Raw genomic sequence first — 16863 nt, forward strand, 5'->3', positions numbered from 1 at the left:
GTAATACTAGCAATCATTTAATGAGCACCTACTGTGTGCTCTGCTTCTTGCTACATACCCTACATGCATTATTTTATTGAACTTTAAGAACATGCTGTGAGGCAGGTGCTAGTATTATTATTACCATCTTTTAAATGAAAAGATATTAAATGATTTTCCCAAGTTATACAGCTCTTAAGTTGATGTTCTTAGATCTTAATCTAGGTCTGACTGGTACTAAAACCCATACCCTAACCACTACAATACAAAGTTATATTGTGGAGATTTCAGATATAAAGTGGGGACCTTATTTCCAATGATGTTAGCAATGGAAAACAATATATATATTTTTTAGCAAGAGGACCAAGTATTAAGAGTTTCTAAGATTAACCTATTATCAGTGAGTTGAAAGAATAAATGTGGGGAGAGAAAGTAGACCAGCTGGTTTAAGTAGGCTTCTTACAGCAGTCTGAGTGAGCTAATGAACTGAGCTGGGTTTATAGGTCAGTAAGATTGAAAAGGTAGGAACATACACAGAGACCCTTTAAAAAAATTTTTTTTTCAGAATTCTCTTTTTTTTATTTTATTTTTTTATTATGTTAAATTAGCCACCATACAGTACATCATTAGTTTTTGATGTAGTGTTCAATGATTCACTAGTTGCATATAACTAACAAAATGACAAGCATTTAAATGGAGGGGATGAGGAAGTAGGCAGTTTTAAAGTTGACCTTGGGTGAAATTCAAGCCTAAGTAGCAATAATGGGGAAGAGAAACTTCTGAGGGAAAAGAAAACTCAATTTGGCCCAAGTTCAGGGTGCCTGAGGAGCACCCAGGTGACACTGTCAAAATTACTTGGAATGTAGGTGTGAAGGTGAGACTTGAGATGGAGATTTGGCAGCTATTTGCATAGGAGAGAGTGTCAAAGCTATTTTAGTGAACTCCCCAAGGAAGAGAATAGAAAGAGAAGTTTGAAGGCAGACTTTGAGAAAGGCGTACATTTAGGGACTAGGGGGAGAAAGAAGAACTAGTAAAAAAAATCAAAGTTGAAGAACAATCCTTTCGAGTAGGTGATTGGAAAATCTCTGGTCTCCTTTAAAAGAAACATTCGGTAAAAGCCAGATGGTCAGGCATTTAAAAATAAGTAGATGCCTAGGATTTCTGGCAAGTAGTTGATACTCTGACTTCCTGTTGTGTGACTCTAGAACTTTTCTCTAGAGAAACAGACCCATACTTCAAATTACCTATCTAGTAAATTCATAGCCATCTTAAACTCAAGACCAAAAAGAATGTATTAGTCCTAGTCCCCAAAACTCAAACTTGTATTTATGTCCTCTATTTGATTATTAAACTATTTGATTATTAAGCCTAGTCAATTATTAACTCCACTGTTCATTTGCCCTAAACAGAAATCTTAAATTCATCTGCCACTATCGTCCCTTCCTTATCTCTAGGAACCTTCCACTTCCAAAACCAACATACAGTTGATAATTGCTATAGACTGAATGTGTCTCCCTAAAATGTGATGGTGTTAGGAGGTGGAGCCTTTGGGAGGTGAATAAGTCATGAGGACAGAATTCTCATGAATGGAATTAATGTCCTTCTAAAAAAAACCCTGAGAGATGCCTTGCCCCTTCTACCATATGAAGTTACTGCAAAAAAAAAAAGACATCTATGACAAGGAAAGGGACTTTGACCAGACAATGAATTTGCCAATGCCTTGATCTTGGACTTTCCAGCCCTCAGAAATGTGAGAAATAAATTTCTGTTACCTCTAAGTCACCTAGTCTATGGTACCTTTGTTATAGCAGCTCAAATACCTACTGCTTAGCCTTACTTCAAGGACTTCCACTCCCTGCATTTGTACCAAGCTCCTCGATTGCCACAGATTCAGTTCCAGTGAGTTCCTGTGGTGCAGGCCGCAGTAGTCACCCCACCAGAGGGTACAGGCAGCAGATTATGCTGCATCCATGTGGTGCTGTCCATGTGTCATCGCTGCCAGGACACAGGGTGCACAAGCCATGAGATCATAGCTACTTCCACCTAGATTTCCTGGTGCATGACCCAGGCGGAAAATCCCTGCAGAGTCAGAGTCACCCCAGAGAGAGAGCTACCACTATAGCACTGCTCAGTGGAGCTGTGGGGCTGGGACTGCCCTCATGATCAGGAGCCACCTGTGGGCAATTCCAGTCTAGGAGAACCACGGGCATGTGACTTTAACGTTTGAGAGCTATGGTGTGGGCTGCTCCAAGCAAACTCATAGGGTTGGGGGCTGTCCAAAGCCATGGGCAAGGCCATCTATAGCCTTTGGGACCCAACCCCCATCTGTATCACCCTTTGTTATATTTGTCCAGTATTTTATGGAACTTAGTTTTATCTGTTTCTCTGTCTGAACTCAATAGGAGAGATTGTTTCTTGTTCATCTTTTGTTCACAATCCTGAAATCCATGCCTGACATTTAGTAGAAACTCACTATATGTTTGAATTAATGTTCAAAGTCAATCATTTATTCAACAAATATTTATTGACTATCAAGTGTGTAATACACTGAACCAGGAGTTCAATATAGGGTAATAGTACTCTTACTATCCCCAGATAAGGGACCAAAGGTTTTAGAGTGGTTAACTCATTTGTCTAGTAAAAAGTGGTAGAGCTATCTGACTGAAAATTGAGTGTCTGTGACCATTTATAACTATTACCTTGAATGAAGGAATAAATAATATACAGCCTGAACTTAAGGCTGTATAATTCTGGATAGCTGTTTTATGTTTTTTATTTTCAAATTTAATTTTTAAATTTTCTTCTGATTTCTGTAGTTCAATGTTAGCTAAGTCATGAAATCAAAAATTGAAAAGAAGTTAGGTAAAACAAGTGTTTAGCATAGCTTCACATTTGTCAATATCTTTATAGTGTGAACTACTTAGGCATAATTTTATAGGGACCCCCTTTAAAGACTCTAGAAGTTTTCGGGGGTGCCTGGGTGGCTCAGTTAGTTAAGCATCTGCCCTCGGCTTGGGTCATGATCCTAGGGCCCATGATCCTAAGGCCTTGCTCAGTGGGGAGCCTGCTTCTCCCTCTCCCTTTGCCCCACCCCACAATTCATGTGGGGGGGCGCATGTGCGTGTGTGTGTGTGGGCACACTCTCTCCCAAATAAATAAATAAAATCTTTTTTTTTTTAAAGACTCTAGAAGTTTCCAGACCACACTGTCTTTTCCCCCTTCATTTGCATCTTCTGTATGTGGTAGTAATTTTGAAAACCAGCAAAGTGTTGGGGAAGAGGTAATAGAGATAATGAGAATCTGGTTTAAAAAGAGTGTTTTATAATCTGTATTATAAATTCTATTAGCCTGAATAAACTGTGTCAAATCTAAAATACCAAGAGGTTTAAGTTAGATGCCATTGAAAATGAGTATCACTATCATTTAAGTAATAATGACATTTCCTTAATGTTAATTTATCTTCTCAATATTATCCACTGTGAGACCCAACTTCCTAAGAAAATCTGAAAACTTTATCTACCATTTAAAAGTAATCTTTTAATCCCCTTAACATTTTATAATAGGCTATCAGAATGGATTTTCCTAAGCTTTCCATTGAAATGGTACCATAAACTTGGAGTACTTTCTCCATTATAGCAGTCCAATAGTTGCAAGATGGACAAAATCCTAGGCAGTTGAGTAATAGATAGCAATCATTTTTCACTTTCCTTTCTATCTCTTATACAATAATTATTTGCATTGTTAGTGTTCTCTTCAATATGCTGTTTGTAGAAATATTTTAAAGTTTTCTGAGGAATAATTTAATCTAGATAACATAATCTATAAACCTGTTCAACTAGTTAATTATAACTCGAATACATTGCGGTATGGTAAAGCTAAATAGATAGCTGAAGAGCACCTCTGTGAAACACTCTTAGTTGTGGTCTTCTCACCTTTCCAGCAGGAGGCTTCACATCACTATTAGGACATATGACCTGCTTATATATGATCTGAGCGGGGATTCTAATATCAATTTGATATTAAATATTATTAAGTCCTATTTTTCTTATTTATTAAATAAAAATAAATAGAAGTTCCTTGAATGAACTTGTAATGGATAATCTCATTATTTCTAGAACTGTACCCAACTCCTTACCCTCAGCTTATTTGTTACACAATCTGCCAGTACCTGCCTTAGACTTAGAATCTTCCACATCTGTTTTTATATTTGATTTGGGAGTTGGTAGCTTTTCACCCAGTAGCCAACATCATGTCCTCCTCCTCCTATTTTCTTTGCAGCTCACTGGGGGGCTTGTGGAGGATGGATGATTGTGTCCTGAAACATAACTAGAGGACAGCCTTGACAGAAATAACCTTAATTTCTTCTGTTTTTGATGACTAGATTTATGCTTCAATATTGTCAAAGTCACAAGATAAAGATGTCTGCTATTTCTACTACTGTTTAATATTTTCCTAGAACTAATATAAAAGTAAAGAAAACAAAATACAAAGGATATCAGCAAGATGGCAGAATAGTAGACTCTTGACTTTCTTTCCTCCTGTAGATGCACTGAACAAACAGCTACACACAAATCAATTTCCTTGGAGAGAAATACGGAAACTAGTTGACTGACTCCTACACATCAGGTGACTGAGAAAATATACACATTGAAAAGAGTAGGAAAAGTTGAGACACACTCATCCCATAAACTCCTGGCATAGCAATTTGTAATCAGGAGGGAATCCCCAACTGCCAGCTTTTCCCTGAGGAGCAAAGGGTTTGGACCACATATCTAGCTCCCCAACTTTTGTTGTTGCTACATAAGGACTGGCTCCCAAGTCACCTAGCTCTGAAAGTCAATGTAGCTCAACATTCATGAGTCCCTCAGGGCCATATTAAACAAAGAGGAGGTTTTAAACAGAAGTGTGAGTACTTACCATGACTATACCAGTGGGCTCAGCACAGAGAGAACAGGCAAAAACACAAGGCTACCAATTTCCCCTTTGAAAGGATATGACTGGACACTTATAGCTGCTGCGTAAGGGTCGAGTTTCTTTTTCTTTTCTTTTCCTGAGCGTAGAGCTTCTAATCAACCTTCATCCAGAAGTTGACTGTGCTCCTCTAGGGGCCTGAAAAGGATTGTTGGCACTTCAGTAATTTGCTTTCCCCTCACTCACTCCAGTGATAAAAACAGGTATCCACTTTCTCCCTGGAAAGAGCTTGTCCATACATCTAGCATCCCAACTTTTATTACTGCCACCTAACGGACTGGTTTCCAAATTACCTAGCTCAGAGTGCCAAAAGGGCTTGGCATTCACAAGTCCTCCTTTACCACCAAAAACAAAGAGGCAGTTTTTAACAGATGTGTAAGTACTTCCTGCTGCCATTCCCCCACCCTTAGTACAGAGGGAACAGGCAAAAACAAAAGACTCCGAATTTCTGCCTAGAAGGGATTTGACTATGTAATTTCCCAGCTGCTACCCAAGGGTCAGGCTTCTAATTATCCTGCATCTGGGAGCTGATGGGGCACATGATTAATAGTCTTATGGAAGCCTGAGCAGACATGTCAGAACTTTGTGACTTTTCCCTCCAGCTCACCCCATTGATAAAACCAGTGGAGATAAATGATTTACCTGTCAGATAACTCAAAATAATAGCCATAAAGATGCTCACTGAAGTCATGAGAACAATATATGAGCAAAGTGAGAGTTTCAACAAAGAGAAAATATAAATATTAAAAAGTATGAAAAAGATGGGGCACCTGGGTGGCTCAGTCGGTTAAGCATCCAATTCTTGATTTTGGTTCAGGTCATGATCTCAGGGTTGTGAGATCGAGCCCCGCATTGGGCTCTGTGCTGGCATGGAGCCTGCTTAGGATTCTTTCTCTCTCTCTCTTCCTCTCTAAAATAAAATAAAATAAAATATAAAAAAAATAAAGTACTAAAAAGAAATAGAACTGAAGAATACAAGTGAACTGAAAAATTCAATAGGGGAGTTCAACAGCAGACTAGATCAAGCAAAAGAAAGGATCAGTAAAGATCGGTCAGTGGAAATCATCCAATCAGAGGAGGAAAAATAATGAAGATAGCTTAAAGAACGTATAGGATGCCAGCAAGTGGATGAATAAACACATTATGAGAGTCCCAAAAGTTGAAGAGAGAAAGACACAGAGAGAGTATTATATGAAATAATGGCTGAAAACTTTCAAAACCTGAGGAAATAGGCATCCAGATCAAGAAAATTTAAAAAGCACAAAACAAGAGAATTTAAAGAGACCTGCACTGAGACATAATAAAATTTTCAAAAGTTAAAAAATTTTGAAAGCTGTAATAAAAAAGCAACTTGTTATATATAAGGTAACCCCTGCCCCAAGACCATCTGCAGATTTTTCAGCGTAAACCTTGTAGGCCAGACGGAGTAGGATGAAACAGTCAAAGTTCAGAAAGAAAAAGAAAGAAAAGAACTGCCAGCCAAGAATACTTTGCCAGGCAAAATTGTCCTTCAGAATTGAAGGGGAGATAAAGATATTCCCGGATAAACAAAAGTTGGAGTTCATCACCACTAGACTTGCCTTATAAGAAATGCTAAAAGAAGTTCTTCAAGCTGAAATGAAAGGGTGCTAATTAGTAACATGAAAACATGAAAGGATGAAATTCACTGGGATAGGTAAATAGTCAAATTCAGAATGCTCTAATATATAATGGTGGTGTATAAATCACATATAACTCTAGTATAAAGGTTAAGAGACAAAAGTATTAAAAATGACTACAGCTACAATAATTTTTTAATGGGTACACTAAAAAGATGTAAATTGTGACATCAAAAACATAACATATTGGGGCCAGGAGTAAACATGTAGAGCTTTTGTGTGCTGTCCAAGTTAAGTTATAAGCTTAAAATGGACTGTTATGTTTTATGTAAGCCTCATGGTAACCACAAAGCAAAAACCTGTAGTAGATACATGAAAGATCAAGAAAGGAGTCAAAGCATACTACTACAGAAAAATTATCAATCATAAAAGATGAGAGCAAGAGAGGAAGAAAAGAACAAAGGATCTACAAAACACCCCAAAAAGAATTAACAAAAGGCTTTACCTATCAAAAATTACCTTAAATGTAAATGAACTATTTCTCCAATCATAGACTGAAAGTGAAGGGATGGAAAAAGATATTCCATGCAAATGGAAACTGGAAGAGAACAGAGGCAGCTATAATTATGTCAGATTAAATAAACTTTAAGTAAAAACTATAAAAAGAGACCAAAAAGGCCATTATATGATGATAAACTGATCAATTCATCAAGAGGACATAACAATTAAAAATATTTATGCACCCAAGGGGTGCCTGGGTGGCTCAGTTGATTAAGTGTCCCAACTCTTGATTTCGGCTCAGTCATGATCTCAGGGTCGTGATATCCATCTGTACATCAGGCTCTTAGCTGGGCGTGGAGCCTGCTTATGATTCTCTCTCTCTCCCTCTCCCTCTGCCCCCTCCCCCCAACACACGTGCTCTCTCTCTCTCAAAAAAAAAAAATATGCACCCAATATTGGAGCATTTAAATATATAGAGCAAACATTAGCAAATCTGAAGGAAGAGATAGATAATAATACAATAATAATAGGGAACTTTAGTATCCCACTTTCAACAGTGGATAGTTCAGACAGAATATCAAGGAAACACTGGACTTAAACTACACTTCAGACCAAAAAGATCTAACATATATACAGAACATTCCATCCAGCAGTGGCAGAATACACATAGAACGCTCTCTAGGATAAATAATAGGCCACAAAACCAGTCTTAACAAATATAAAAAGATTAAAATCATATCAGGCATCTTTGCTGACCACAACTATATGAAACTAGAAATCAGTAACAAGAAAAACTGGAAAATTCACAAATATGTGGAGATTAAACAACATCCTTCTGAACAACTAATGTGTCAAAGAAGACATTAAAGGAGAAATATAAAAGGATCTGAGGCAGGCGCCTGGGTGGCTCAGTCTTTAAGTGTCTGCCTTCGGCTCGGGTCATGATCCCAGGGTCCTGGGATCGAGTCCCACATCGGGCTCCCTGCTCAGCGGGCAGCCTGCTTCTCCCTCTCCCACTCCCCTTGCTTGTGTTCCTGCTCTCGCTGTCTCTGTCAAATAAATAAATAAAATCTTAAAAAAAAAAAAAGGATCTGAGGCAAATGAAATGGAAACAACACTAAAATTATGGAATGCAGTAAAAGCTTTAAGAGGGAAGTATATAGTGATAAATGTCTACATCAAAAAACCAAAGATCTCAAACAACCTAACTTTATACCACATGGAACTAGGAAAGGAAGAACAACTAAGCCTGAATTTAGTAGAAGGAGGAGATAACAAAGATCAGAGCAGAAATAAATGAAATAGAGACTAGAGAGATAATAGAAAAGATCAATGAAACTATGAGTTGGTTTTTTTAAAAGATAAAATTGACAAAACTTTAGCTAGCCTAACAGAGAAAAAGAGAGAAGACTCAAAATCAGAAATGAAAGAGATGTTACAAATAATGCCACAAAAATACAAATGACCATAAGAGACAAGATGGACAATTATATGCCAACAAATTGGACAACCTAGAATGGATAAATTCCTAGAAACATGCCATCTAAAAAGAACAAACTATGGAGAAATAGAATATTTCAACAGACCAATAACATGCAAGGCAATTGAATCACTAATCAAAACTCTTTCAACAAAGATAAGGCCAATAACAGATGGCTTCACTGGTGAATTCTACCAAACATTTAAAGAATTAGTGGCAATCCTCAAACTCATCCAAAACAATCGAAGAGTAAGGAACACTTCCAAACTCATTTTACAAGGCCAGCTTTACCCTGATACCAAAGCCAGGTAAGGACATTATAAGAAAAGAAAATTACAGGGCACCTGGGAGGCTCAGTAGGTTAAGCATCTGCCTTTGGCTCAGGTCGTGATCCCAGTGTCCTGGGATTGAGTCCCACATCAGGCTCCCTGCTCAGTGGGGAGCCTGCTTCTCCCTCTCCCTCTGCCTGCAGCTCCCCCTGTTTGTGCTCTTGCTCTCCCTCTTTATCGCTCTGTCAAATAAATAAATAAATAAAATCTTTTAAAAAAAAGAAAAGAAAATTATAGGCCAATATCCCTAATGGACGTATATGCAGAAGTTCTCAACAAAATACTACTAAACAGAATTCAGCAGTATATTAAAAGGATTATACACCATGATCAAATTGGACTTATCTCTGGGGTCCATAGGTAGTTCCTCATATTCAAATCAATAAACATGCCATAATGAGTAGAAAATAATCATATTATCATTTCAGTAGATGCAGCGAAAGCATTTGACAACCTTTGATATAACTCTCAACAGATTAGGTATAGAAGGAATGTACCTCAAAAAAATAAAGGTCTTACATAACAAGTTTACAACTAACATACTCACTGATGAAAAGCTTTCATCAGGATCAAGATCAGGAACAAGACAAAGGCATCCACTCTCATCACTTCTATTCAACTTAGTACTGGAAATCCTAGCCAGCACAATTAGGCAAGGAAAAGAAATAGAAGGCATCCATATCAGAAAGGAAAAAGTAAAATTGTCTTTGTTTACAGAATATATTATCTTACGTATAGAAAATCCTAAAGACTTCACCCAAAAACTGTTAAAACTAATGAATGAATTTAGTAACGTTGCAGGATACAAAATCAAACAAAAACTGGTTGCATTTCTATACACTAACAACAAACTATCTTGAAAAAGAAATTAAGAAAACAATCCCATTTCTAATTGCATCAAAAAGAATAAAATGCTTAAAAATAAACTTAACAAAGGAGGTAAGAGATCTGTACAATGAAAATTATAAGACATTTCTGAAAGAAATTGAAGACAAATAAATGGCAAGATATCTCATGTTCATGGATTGAAAGAATTAATATTGTTAAAATGTCCCTGGTACACAAAGTGATCTACACATTCAGCTCAATCCCTATCAAAATTCAAATGGCCTTTTTTACAGAAATAGAAAAAAGCAGGCATAAAATTCACATGGAATCATAAAAGACCCCAAATAACTAAAACAATTTTGAGCAAGAAGTGCAAATTTGGAGGCATTTTACCTCCTCATTTCAAACTATATTACAAAACTATAGTAATCAAAATAGTATGGTATTGGCATAAAAACACACAGATCAGTGGAACAGAATAGAGAACCCAGAAATAAACTCACATATATATAGTCAACTAATTTTTTGACAAAGACACCAAGAATACACAATAGGGAAATTATAGCATCTTCAATAAATGGTATTAGAAAATTGGATAATCACATGCAAAAGAATAAAATTGGATCCTTATCTCATACCATACACAAAAATCAACTCAAAAAGGACTAAAGATTCAAATTAAAGACCTGAAACTGTAAAACTCTTATAAAAAAACATAGGGGAGGGGCACCTGGGTGGCTCAGTCATTAAGCGTCTGCCTTCGGCTCAGGTCATGATCTCAGGGTCCTGGGATTGAGCCCCACATTGGGCTCCCTGCTCAGCGGGAAGCCTGCTTCTCCCTCTTCCACTCCCCCTGTTTGTGTTCCTGCTCTCGCTATCTCTCTCTCTCTGTCAAATAAATAAATAAAATCTTTAAAAACAAACAAACAAAAAAAACTTAGGGGAGAAGATCATTGAGATTAGTCTTGTCAGTGATTTTTTGGATCTTACACCAAAACCAAATATGTAAGACTGTATAAAACTAAAATGTTTCTGCACAACAAAGGAAACTATCAACAAACTTAAAAGGCAACTTATAGACTAGAATGAAACATTTGCAAAATATATACTCAATAAGGAGTTAATATCCAAGATATGTAAGGAACTCTTACAACTAATAGAAATAATAGTAATAATCAAGATTTAAAATGGGCAAAGGACCTGAATAGACATTTTTCCAAAGAAGACATAAATATGGCCATCAGATGTATGAAAAGATCCTCAACATCAGTAATCATCACAGAAATGCAAATCAAAACCACAGTTACATATCACCTCGAACCTGTTTAAGATGGCTATTATCAAAAAATTAAAAGATAAATGTTGACGAGAATGTGGAAAAATTGGAACCTTGTACACAGTTGGTAGGAATGCAAAATGATGCAGCTGCTATGGAAAACAATATGGGGGGGGGTTCCTCAAAAAGTTAAAAAATAGAACTACCATAGGATCCAGCAATCCCACTTCTGGGTACTGATCTAAGAGAATTGAAATCAGGATCTCAAAGAAATTAGCACTCCCATGTTCATAGTAGCATTATTCACAATAGCCAAGATACGGAAACAACCTAAGTTTCTATTGATGGTTGGATGAAGAAAGCCTACAAGGGAGTATATTATTCAGCCTTGCAAAATCTGCAAAATATTGGATAGGGATCAATTTGGGGCCATTATGCTAAGTGAAATGAGCAGTTACAGAAAGACAAATACTGCATGAATCCATTTATATGTGGTATCTAAAATAGTCAAATTCATAGAATCGAAGAGTGGGGTTAAAGGGGAGATGGGAAGTTATGAATCAGCAGGCATAAAATTTTAATTAAGCAAGATGAGTAAGTTATAGAGATCTGCTATACAATGTTGTACCTATGGTCAACGATACTGTATGATACACTTAAAAACTTGTTAAGAGGGTACACCTCATGTTAAGTGTTTTTACCATAATTAAATAAAATTAATTTTAAAAAGACTGAAAATAATTTAATCAAGCACCAACTCGAGAAAGGGAAGATCAACAAAGAATGCCCAAGAAAGTAGAGGAAGGAAAGAATAGAGGGCAGCTATTAATTTAATAGGATTCTAAAAAAGTAAATGGGAAGACTGAAATTCTGTTTGTGTTTTAAAAGTACTGACAAGATAAATGAAGAAAAAGAAGATATAAATAAATTTCAGGGTGAAGGAGAGAAACATAATGAGAGACATAGTAGATACACCAGAATTCTTAAAAGTAAGACAGAATTGGGAACTCCCCCCTTAGGCAAACTTTACATAAAAAGAGAGACATTCTGTACTTCATTTTGAGGTTATTTTAATCTTGATATCAAAACCAGACAAAGGCAAAAAGAAGAGAATTGCAATTATTAGACCAATCTCATCTATAAACATATATGTAATCTTAAATAACTGTTAATAAGCTAAATACAGCAATATATGTTTAAAAAAATCTCATAACACTTGATCATGTAGGGTTTACCTAGAATGAAAGTATGATTTATCATTAATAAATTCATTATTACAACATACCCAATTAATAGACTTTAAAAATCTTTATGTTTACCTCAATACATACAGAAAAGCAATAAATAAAATTCAACAGTGCTTCATTATTAACAAAAAATCCTCATAGTAAACTGGTAATTGAAGGGAAAAATTTTCTGGCAACTTTTTAATGGTCTCTATCAAAAAATATACATATTTGACTCTATAGTCCAATAGTAGAAGCATTCTCTTTGAAATTAGGAAAAGATGTCTACTATCATGACTTCTATTCAATATTATGCCTGTCTTAGCACAGTAAAAGAAGATACAAGGATGGAAAATAAACAAACAAAACTGCTACACACACACACACACACACACACACACACACACACACACTTACACCTAACGTGAAGTGAAATGCAAAATAATGTCTTGCCCAGGGACAGCTGGTGAATAACAGAGCCAAGAGTTCACACATAATTTGGCTCCAATGTCTGAACTCAACAACTTCTGTACTGTCCAGTGGCGCAGAGAATTGAGGAAAAAACTGTTCACTTCAAATGCAATCTATATTGCAGGCATGCTTCTCATAAATTTCCTCACCAGTTAAATAATTAACCAGAAATTTACATGAATATTATTAGCAAATTTTTTATTTCTCTTCCAATAGATTTAGTTCTTCGTGTTTTTAGACTTGTCCACTCTTTCGGTATGATAAATAGTGCCACAGTGAATATTGTTGGGTCTCTGTATATGTAGAATAGTTTCTTTGAGGTTTATTTTCTGTGGATACAGTCATATGAGCAGCATTAACAGGTAAAAAATTGTGAACTATGGCTATTGGCATAAATTGGCAAATTTCTAAAGCAATTTGTGGTGACCCTGAAATATGATAAGTGAGTTTCTAAATATATGATTAACTCATGAATTAAGAGCTTCTTTAAATGGTGCTTATACTTGGATAGTAGTGTTTTGCTAACTTGTGAATATGGTATATTGAAGTCATTCTTTGAAACAGGTTTCTATTGCAAAATAAGTTGTTAATTAATTTTACTTTATTTTAGTTGTATTATTTTTTAGTATACACACAGTTATTATTGAAGCTAGAAGTTGGGAACTTAATCATACAATTCTAATGTTTTATATGTTTAAAATTTTCATAATAAAAAACTGAGAAATGCTTTTTTCAAACTACTTGAATTAATGTATAAAAAGCAAAACTATATAAGCAGAAGATTAGTTTTTAAAAGTAGATTTCAAATGTTCATATGGTGAAATATTTTGTTACATTTGATTTTCCTCAGAATTAGAAAATGAAAGGGGTCATCAAGTCATTTCATATGAGTATATATATTCATTTCATATATATATATATATGTATGTATGTGTGAGGCAGTAAAGCTTAGTGGGTAAGATCACAGAATTTGGAACCATCCCCAAGAGGCAGTAAAGCTTAGTGGGTAAGATCATAGAATTTGGAACCAAACTTCCTGCATTTAAATCTTGACTCTACCATATACTAGCTCTGGGACTGCAAACAAATTACTTTTCTTAGATTCAGTTTTCTCTGTAAAAATGGTCATACTTATTTTTATTTTTATTTGTGATTACAAATTTATTTTTAATTTTGGAGCATTTTATGCCCAGAGTGATTGATGCTTCTATTTTGTCCCTTTGTTTCTGGGTAGGTGGAAACAAATTGTTCAAAATGTATAGTCTTTATGGGATAGAGAAGATATGGGCAAAGAAGGTATCAGAGCTGTTTCTCTGATTTTGGTTTGAACTTTCCTTATATTCTTGAATCTTTCTTCTTTTTTTCTTATTTGTTTTCCAGATTAAATGCATTTATGGAAAAAGAACAACTGGATGGTAAGATAATAGTAGAATATTGTAACACTGCAATGGATTCCTCAGCGGAAAACAATATGTATGTAAACAAAGTGTGGGTTCAATGTGAGAATGAAAGCTGTTTGAAATGGAGATCATTGTCAAGTGAGGATGCAGCCAAAGTTGATCACAATAAACCATGGTACTGCTTCATGAACACTGATTCAAGATACAATAAGTGCTCTATTTCTGAAGAAGACTTCCCTGAAGAGGCTCAGCTTCATGAAAGTGGATTTAAGATCGTCTATTCACAGCTCCCTCTTGGAAGCCTGGTTTTGGTAAAATTACAGAATTGGCCAAGGTAAAGTTGTTGTTATTTCATAATAAACTGTTGAGTTACAGTCTTGCTAAGTTGATGAATTTTTAAAACTTTTCAAAGAATCAACTTTTTTTCTACTGTTTGTCTAATTTATTTATTGTTTCCTGATCTCATCATTATTATCTTCCTGACATTTTGGGGTCTAATTCTTTTTTTTCTAGTTTCTTAAATTGGAAACTTTAGGTAACTGATTTAAATCTTTTTTTTTCCCCTTGATATAGGCAACCACAGCTAAAAATTTCTCTTTAAGCATAGTATTAGCTATATCCCACAAATTTTGATATATTGTGTTTTATTACCATTCAGTTTCAAATATTTACTAATTTTCTGTGTGATGTCTTCTTTCAAATGATCTGTTAAAAGTGCATTTTTACCTGATATTTGGGGATTTCTAAATATCTTATTATTATTGAGCTCTAATTCAAGTCTATTGTCCAGTGAGGATATTTATGATCATTACTTTGAATTCTTTATCATGCATATTACTTATCTCTGTTTCATTTAGCTGTTTTGCTGTGGTCTTGTTCTGTTCTTTCATTTGTGACATATTCCTCTTCCTCCTCATTTTATCTAACTCTCTTTGTTTCTGTGTATTAAAAAAGTCAGCTATGTCTCCTGATCTTGAAAGTAGTGGCCTTATGAAGAAGAGGTCCTGTGGTGGCCCATAGTGCAATGCCCCATGTTCACCAGAACCAGGGGTGTGTCCTATATGGGTTGCTTGCACCCTACTATTGTGGCTGAGCTGTGTTTGCCTCTAGTCCAGTTGACTGCAATGGCCCACTTTGCTTGTTGTGGGTACACTGAGCAGAGTTTGGCCCTTGTGCCATTGAGGGATCAGTGTGGGGCTGCTGTGGGCTTGTGGTTGGGTAGCGTCAACAATCAGACCAGAGGCCTGTCCCCAGTCCGCCCTGCTGGGGCTGTAGTTGGCCTGATCAACAGGGCATTCTCTCTGTGCTGCCAGCTATAAGTTTTGGCTACTGGGACTGTGGATGCACTGGTGTGTGTGGTTATCTTCCCCTCTCCCAGGGAAGAAGTCATTTTGGAGTGGCGCCAGTCCTTGTTGGGATTGCTTGCAGAGTGTATCAGGCAGAAGCTGCTTTGGAGGGACACCTGCTGAATCTCTTTTGTACTTTTATATGAAATGAATTCTATTCTTTAAGAAGAGGTTTTTTTCAGTCTGTTTTCTCTCTGTTGTTCAGATTGGATCATTTCTAAGTTCACTGATTCTTGACTCTTTCATATTCATTCTGCTATTGTGACTATCCATTGAGCTTTTTGTTTTAGTTATTGTATTTTCAGGTGTAACATTTCCATTTGGTTCTCTCTATATCTTCTATTTATTTGTTAGATTTTCTTTTTTTTTTTTTTTTTTTCATTTTGGATCTTATTTAAATCTGTTTTAGCAGGCTGGCCCTACTACTGCACTGGAGAGATATGAGAGAACCTCTTGTTCCTTCTTTTTTTTTTTTAAGATTTTATTTATTTATTTGGCAGAGAGTGACACAGCGAGAGAGGGAACACAAGCAGGGGCAGAGGGAGAGGGAGAAGCAGGCTTCCCGCGGAGCAGGCAGCCCGATGCAGGGCTCGATCCCAGGACACTGGGATCATGACCTGAGCCGAAGGCAGACGCTTAACGACTGAGCCACCCAGGCGCCCCCCTCTTGTTCCTTCTTGTCAGATGGGAGTGGAAGTCTAGGTTTTCTACTCAGCCTCCACTTACTCTCTGGAAAGGGAGGGGTGCCTCATTACTGCTGGGCAGGGATGAGAGTTCAGGCTCCTCACTCACCAACTTGGCTGGGAGAGGTACGGGTACCTTGTTACTCATCTCCACTGATACCATGGGGGGAGAATCATGTTAATTCTGGAAGGTGATAAAAATTCCAACTTCCCAGTAGTCCTCCTCCACCACTATCTGAGTGGGGAGGAAGTGGGGGCTTTATTACTGCTGGGTGGGTTGAAGTCCAGGCTCACCACTTGGCCTTTGTTGATAAGGATAGAGATGGGAATCTGTAGATTTTTCCATGGTATTTGGCTGGGAAAAAAGCAGCTATTGCTTTAAAGTTTTCTGTCTTGCTAGGTTGCCCCTATCCTGGTCCTATGACTAGAAAGAGCAGGCTTCATATGGACTTTTTGTTCCTTTGCATCCATTGGTACCTCTGGGTTGCTGGCTTCTTTAGCACCCAGTCTAGGATATATGAGACAAAAAGAGCACTGAGGGAACTCACTGCCATGTCATTCTTCAGGTCTTGAGGCCCTTCTCTGGTTTATCTTCTCTTCATCTTTTAGAATCTTCTTATGTTTATTTGATGTATAATACTGAGGAATTTTTGGTGTTCTTAGTGGGAGGAATACAGAGAATTGAGTCTACCTCAACTTGTCCAGAACTGGAATCTGCAGAATAGATTTGCTTTAGCTTTTTTGTCTAAATCACATACCCAGAGCCCCTTATTCT

The 16863-nt window shown here is 36.6% G+C and overlaps 1 protein-coding gene across 1 annotated transcript in view; it reads left to right on the forward strand.

Annotated features, from left to right (window-relative positions):
- RBMS3 (RNA binding motif single stranded interacting protein 3) overlaps nt 1-16863 on the forward strand; it is a 1498583-nt gene that overhangs the window by 34589 nt on the left and 1447131 nt on the right. The window contains exon 3 of the mRNA XM_032408843.1: nt 14040-14393. Within this exon, the coding sequence (XP_032264734.1) occupies nt 14053-14393 (341 nt within the window). The 5' untranslated portion in view covers nt 14040-14052. The remainder of the gene's footprint in view (nt 1-14039; nt 14394-16863) is intronic.

This window comes from Phoca vitulina, unplaced genomic scaffold, assembly GCF_004348235.1.
Source record: "Phoca vitulina isolate PV1807 unplaced genomic scaffold, GSC_HSeal_1.0 scaffold10, whole genome shotgun sequence".
NCBI lineage: Eukaryota > Metazoa > Chordata > Mammalia > Carnivora > Phocidae > Phoca > Phoca vitulina.